The 7,103-nt window shown below is 47.6% G+C and overlaps 1 protein-coding gene across 1 annotated transcript in view; it reads right to left on the minus strand.

The window, feature by feature from the left end:
* Nucleotides 1-7,103, minus strand: part of Edaradd (EDAR associated death domain) — a 43,623-nt gene that overhangs the window by 28,821 nt on the left and 7,699 nt on the right. The window contains exons 2-3 of the mRNA XM_021215928.1: nt 2,993-3,051; nt 1,913-1,952 (exon numbers count right to left, since the gene is read on the minus strand). Coding sequence (XP_021071587.1) covers nt 1,913-1,952; nt 2,993-3,051 — 99 coding nt within the window. The remainder of the gene's footprint in view (nt 1-1,912; nt 1,953-2,992; nt 3,052-7,103) is intronic.

Consider the following 7,103-nt stretch of genomic DNA (forward strand, 5'->3'; position numbering starts at 1 on the left):
TATGTATCTATCTATCTATCTATCTATCTATCTATCTATCTATCTATCTATCTATCTATGTTGAGGGTCGTCGGTGCCACAGATGTATGTGGGGTGTGGAGAGGAGGTTAATAAAATACATGTAACATGAAATTGAGAGGGAATATCTTGGGTGATGCGGGGGGGGGCAATTAGCTAGCGGAAGCATGGAGTGAGACAGCAAGGGAGGAGAAAAATTAGACTAAAGTATAATGACACATATATAAGGCACTGCCATGATGAAACTCATCACTTTGTGTGCTGCCTTTAACAATTAATTAAGCTGGAAAATTCGAGCACTAGATGAGGGACAGGTTATTAGGGGAGAGGGTACAAGGCAAGGGAGCTTGCTGGAAACCTGCCAAGCTCAGCTCTCCTCCGTTCCCACTATCAGAGACATATCAGGAAGCCTACCTGGGCAGGAGTTCCATAGGCTGCCTCTGCACAGAGACAAAGCAGCCAGTGCCCTGCCTTCTCTGGAGCTGGGCTGATCTGATTGTCCCTGTGCCCTTATCTCTGCATTGTCCATAGATACAAAGTCAGTGTTCTGATATAACAAACATGATGGCTTTGCAATCACCCCATGAGGCTAAGCCACAAAAGGATAGGGTCTGGCCACTTTCTGATCCTTACCATGTTTGAATTTGAGTCTGTGGGTTACAAAAGATAACTTTGGCTGGGCATGGTGGCGCACGCCTTTAATCCCAGCACTTGGGAGGCAGAGGCAGGCGGATTTCTTAGTTCGAGGACAGCCTGGTCTGCAGAGTGAGTTCCAGGACAGCCAGGGCTACACAGAGAAACCCTGTCTCCAAAAAAAAAAAAAAAAAAAGATAACTACTTCGGGGGTGACTTTCGAGCCTGGCAAGAATCTCTTGGTGTTTGTCTGGCCACAGAACATTACTGGGGTTTCAGTGAAATCTACTGTAAGTCTTTCCCAGTTAGAGCTTGAGCTAACTCACATTCTCCCTCCTCCTCCTCCTCCTCCACCTCCTCCTCCTCCTCCTCCTCCTTCTTCTTCTTCAAGTCAGGGTTTATGTAGCTCTGGGTGTCTCACTAGCCTTGAACTCACAGAGATCTGCCTGCCTCTGCCTCCTAAGGGCTGGGATTAAAGGTGTGTGCCACCACCACCTGCTTCCCTATCTTCTTGATGATAACCACTGGTTCAGAGATGGGACTGCGACCCACACTGCCTGTCTGCATCACGGTTCTGGAGCGGCTCCCTGCCCACCACCGTCTTGGACAGCATGATGGTGTGTGCTGGCGATGCCGAGGAGGTCCTCTTTCTTTCCTCAGCAGGATGTCCTGCCCAAGAGCAAGACTCACGAGGCCCAGGGCTGAGCCAGGAGCTCCTGTAAATGAGTGGCTCCAAAAGCCCCTTGAGACCCTTGAACTAATAAGTCTTTTCCTTCTATATCTTCTCCCCTTCCTCCTCCTTCTCCTCTTTCCCCCATCTTGGTTTTTCCTTTTGATTTTTGGAAAGAGCCTCACTCTGTAGCCCAGGCTGGCCTCAAACTCCTAGCAGTCTCCTGTCTCAGCCTTCCAAATGCTAGAATTACAGATGTGAGTCACCTCACCCAACTCCTCCCCTTCTCTTTCTTAAACAAATTTGAGTCACTTACATTATTTGAACATAGAACCTGGTCAACTTTGTGTAGTGTCTGTTGATAACACCCTATGAAGTTCAAATGTATAATCTGGTATAACATGATTGATCCATTTTAATTAGAAAGTTCACTTCTGAGGATAACTGTGCAGCTAGTCTCAACCTACGTTATTGACTGGCCCATTTCTGTTTTACTATCTTCAGTGAGGGAAACTGCACTTTGAGTAGCGCTTTGTTCCTGATACTCAATTAGTCACAAGTAGACGCCGTCCTTAGGTTAACTGTTCTTACCTTTAGGGAGGCCAGTGTCTTGAATGGGATACTTGTCTGACTGCAGAAACGGACAAAAGCAGAGAGTTATTTCTAAATGTCAGTTTTGAGATCAAAGTGAACAGAGAGCTTTGTGTTGGGTTTCAGAAGAAGGCTGGGGCACAGCTAGCTCATCGGCAAAGGGCCTGCCTTGAATGCCTACGGCCCCAGGTGCTGTCCCCCAGGACTGTAGCACGAAGCAGAATTAAACCTCCCAGGGCTTTAGCCTCAAGCTTATCAGCAGGCCTGACTCACTGTTTTTCTTCTGAGCTGATGTCAGAGTCTACAGGTTAATGTTGGAACATGAAACAGAATAACCCCCCTCTTAACTTCCTTGGCTCTAACCGCTAAACCACACTTCCTCTCTTCTCTGCTGTGCTAGTCTTCCTCCCAGCTTCCTGCAGTGTTATGCTCAGAGTTTGTCTTGGTGCATTCTTGGAGGGCATGCCTCTTCTCGCCACTTCTGTGATGGTCATGTCACAGACACACGTGTGTGTGCTGGGCAACATTCACTACTGTAGACTCCCTGTCCTGGCTTTGACAGGACTCCGTGTTAGCTATTTTCAGTGTTGAAAGATGGTTAACTAAAAATAGACAGTGTTAAAAGTCGACACCAGACAAAGACCTAGGAACATCTAGGAAGGTCACTTATGGTTTGTGTGAAGCAAGAAAAGGATCTAACACGATTTTGTTGCTGTTTCCGAGCAGGTATCATGTAGCCCAGGCTGGCTTCAAGCTTGCTATGTAGCTGAAGATGACTGTACACCACTGATCCTCCTGCCTCTGCCTACAGAGTGCTAGGATTACATGTATGCTGAACCTTACTGAGTTTAGGTCGTGCCGGGGATTAAGCCCAGGGTTCCATGCATGCTGGGTGGACACTCTGCTCACAGAATCACATTCCCAGCAGACGACCTAACACTGCTCTTTGGCTTGGAAATGCCATATGTAGGATGTGTATCTTTGGAAAACCTCACTTTGGAGTTTCTGATCTCCCCTGGAAATCCTTGGTGAGCACCCTGTGACCTAGCAAGGCATAAAGAGTTGAGACTTGCCACCTACCGTGACAAAGGATAAAGTGCTGGGGTCCGTGTCCTCCACTGGCTCCTTTGCCATGTGATCTGGGAAGATACAAAGGGACAGGATTGCCACTGAGAAAAAACCACAAATGAGGCCTTCTCTGTCATTTTCCCATCTGCATGAGCTGCCTTTTCTGGGCAATATAAATGGACTGTCAGTCATGTGCATGGTCAAGAGAGACCTGCTGGTGTTACTTCAAGGAAGAGAGCAAGGAGAAGAAACAGAAAAACAAAACAAAACAAAACCACAATGCTCAGGACATCTAAACAAACAAACACAAGTTACTCATAAGCATGCTCAAATACTATGACTTACAACCAATGACAAATTATACAAAAATCACACCAATCCCTGCAAGTGTGTGCATATGCTTTTAGGCCAAAGGACAACCTGAGGTGTAGTTTGTAGCAATCATCTGTCTTCTTATTTTATGAGCTGGGTTCTCTCAGGAGCCTGAACTCACCAAATAGATCCCTCCCTAGTGCTTAGGTTGCTAGGCACTACCACAGCTGGCTTTTGTACATTGGTTCTGGGGCTCAAAGTTAGGGCCTCAAAGCACTTACTGATCAAACTGTCTCCCCAGGTACCAACGACTCTCCCTGTTTAATTGGATGTAACTTTATTTAAGGATTTTATTCTGAATTCTGTATGTTTGCTTATTTCCTTGTCTCTGTGACTTGCTTTTTGTTGTTGTTGTTGTTGGCTTTTTTTGTATTTAAAGAAAAAAAGTCCTTTTAGGAGGCTGGAGTGATGGCTCAGTAGGTGAGGAACACTTGAGCCTCTTGCAGTTTGGTTCCCAGCACCCACTTGGAAGCGCAAAGCCATTTATAACTCCAGTTCGAGGGAATCTAGTACCCTCTTCTGGCTTCTGCAAGTACCGGGCACACACACACACACACACAAATCTAATTTTTTTTAATAATAATTTTAACCATTAAGCTTCCTTAGACTGGAGAGGCGGCTCAGCAGATAACTTATTTGCCAGGCAAGCACGAGGACCAAAGTTGAAGTCCCCAGAACCCTCATAAAAACCAATCAACATAGCTGCTGTCAGTATAGTGCTGTCAGCCCAGTCAGTAGAGGCTTGGCATCCCAGCCCTGAAAGAGCAGAGACAGAGGACCCCCAGAGCAAGCTGGCTAACCAGACTAACTGGAACTGGCAAGCTGAAGGTTCAGCAAGAGACCCTCCTCAGCGAATGAAGGGAAGACCCTTCCTCGGTGAATAACATGGAAGAACAATAGAGGACCATTCTCAACATTAACCTTAGGCCTCTATATGCACACGGGGGGGGGGGGGACAGCTTGTTTCTGAGACAGACTGAAATGGTCTTGAACGGTATTTCTCAACCTTCCCAACGCTGCCGCCCTTTAATACAGTCCCTCGTGCCGTGGTGACCCCCACGACTGTAAAATTTGTAATTTTGCTACTGTTATGAGTTGTAAGTAAATGTCTGTGTTTTCTAATGGTCTTGGGCGGCCCCTGTGAAAGGATTATTGACACACACACACACACACCCCAAACGGGTCATGACCCGAGAGTTGAGAACCGCTTGTCTAGAAGCAAGCATTGGCACCTGCACAAGGGTTCTCCTATAATTAAACTTCTGGGATATGGTGGTATGTGCCTGATGCCAGCATTTGGGATCTGAGGCAGGAGGATATGAGTTTGAGGCTAGTCTGAAGTCTCAAAAATAAATAAATAAAGGTATCAGAAAAGAAGGACACAAGGGGAGGGAGTGGCTCTGACAGCTGGGGAAAGGGGCAATGTCACCCGAGGCAGCCGGCAGCTGTGAGGAGCAAGCAGGGCAATAGAGCACAGCCGTGTGTCTGAGGCCTGGAGCCTCGTCTACACTCCTGGTGACTTTGGGTAAGCCTTGAGGTGTGCCTTGTGGGAGACTCTAACTAACCTAGATGAAGCCTACGGCGGGATGTTGGCATTGGATGGGCTTTAAGCTGCCTCGGACTCTTCCTCTGGGACGTGAAATTCAATTCAGGTCCTCCACTTCCTGGATGCCACAAGGTTGGTGATCATTGTTCAGTCCAGACATTGGAGGTCGCACGGGGCAGCTGACCTCCTGCTCCTCAGAACCTCACTGAGGACTGCGATAGGAGAGTTGAGGCCAGCAAGGCTTTGGCAGGTTGGCTTTCTGAAGCTCAAGAGGTTCCCAGAAAACCCAGGAGCGGCGCACTGTGAACTGGCATAAGAGGTATGTTCAGGTCTTTTGTTATTTTTGCTCTGGTTTGGTTTTGGAGACGGGGCCCCTATAGGGTCCAAGCTGGCCTTGAGCTTTTGATTTAGGGAAGAATGACCTTGAACTTCTGATCCTCCTGTTTTGACCTCCTCAGTGCTGGGATGGCATTAGTTTGTTATTTATCCTGGTTTTGGGTGTGTGTGTGTGTGTGTGTGTGTGTGTGTGTGTGTGTGTGTGTTTGTGCGAGGGAGGGAGCGAGGGACTTTGAGCCCTGTACTCACTCTCCTGGCTGAGCTACATCTCTTCCCCCACCCCCAAGACCCACCCTCCCCCTACCCACCCCCCACCCCACTCCCACCCCTGCAGCTGTTTTAGGTCAGGCTCAGCTGTTTTTGTTCTCACAGGCCCAGAGTTGTGTGTGCCAAGGAGGTTGTGTGGGGGGAGGGCTGTTTCTGGTTATTTGAGACCGATCTAGAAGCAGAAAGTCTTCTAAAAGCCCTACCTGGAGGCCTTGAAGTTGAATGTTTACAATATGATTAAGTATAAAAATCAAATCGTTTATCTAAAGCTTGAAAATGTTTGTTTTTACAAGCCCTGGGTATCAGCAGGTTGAGCCCACAGGCAACACTCCAGTGCCAGATGGGATGTGGGGCACCAAGGAGCCTGAAACAGAAAAAGGGGGGATATGTGAGCCCCCAAAGAGGGCATAGCTAGTATCTTCTCTAGGGTGATAGGGACATTCCCTTGCCCCAGCTGTCACCCACTGTCTGGCCAAGTTTCCTTCCCAGAGTTGCCTCAACTACTCCAAACAAGCTCAGATCACCCATCAGCCGGCAGCTGCCTGATGCAGCTGATGTATTTCCTCCCTCGCAAATACCTTCTAGAGAGTTCTACCTGACAAACTCATGCGTGGGGGTCCCTGGGAGGGTACCCGTAGACCCTCAACACCCTGATTCAGATGAGAATGAGCAGACCACACCATCATTCAGAATCTCTGGACCACACGTCCATTACCTGTTATATTAGGAGTTAAAGAGAGCCAGGTGGGGGCTGGCGAGATGGCTTAGTGGTTAAGAGCGCCGACTGCTCTTCCAAAGGTCCTGAGTTCAAATCCCAGCAACCACATGGTGGCTCACAACCATCCGTAATGAAATCTGATGCCCTCTTCTGGAGTGTCTGAGGACAGCTACATTGTATATAATAAATAAATAAATCTTTGGAAAAAAAAAAAAAAAAGAGCCAGGTATCCAAAAATGGAGGCAGGAGGCTCATGAGTTCAAAGTCAATTTGGGCCACATAGCGAGCTACGTCCGCTCTGCACCACACTACATGCACGGTCTCTGTGATGTCTTGACATATATGTATCATTTTCTTCCCCTCAGGTCCCGCTTGAGAATCAGGCCACCCAAAGCCAACTTCTTCCACCTCTGTCTGGGAGCTGCACAAAAACTCTCGGAGCCGACCTCATCTGACCTTGTGTTTGGGAAGGTCCCTTACTGAGGGAGAGGTTAGGGAAGGGCCAGGAAGATGTGAGCTGAGGCCTTCCCGAGGACCCCTCAGGTTATCAGCTTTAGAATAGCCTCTTTGTCAGCTCCTGTTTTCAACATACAGGGTTTTGGTTTTTTTTTTCAACATACAGGTTTTTTTTGTTTTTTTTCTTCATTCAAGCTCCTACAATGAAATCTCCCCATAAACTCAAAAGGAAGCATTTGGGATGGAGGAAATGACTCCGTTGGTAGACTTCTTGTCTAGCATCCACAAAGCCCAAGGTTCTAGCACTATCCAAACCCAGTATAGTCCCGAGTGCCTGTAATTACAGCACTCTGGAGGTAGAAGCAGGGAGATCAGGTGCTCAAGACAACCTGAGCTACAAGAGATGCTGTCTCTAAAAAAAAAAAAAA

Source organism: Mus pahari, chromosome 16 (assembly GCF_900095145.1).
Source record: "Mus pahari chromosome 16, PAHARI_EIJ_v1.1, whole genome shotgun sequence".
Classification (NCBI taxonomy): Eukaryota; Metazoa; Chordata; class Mammalia; order Rodentia; family Muridae; genus Mus; species Mus pahari.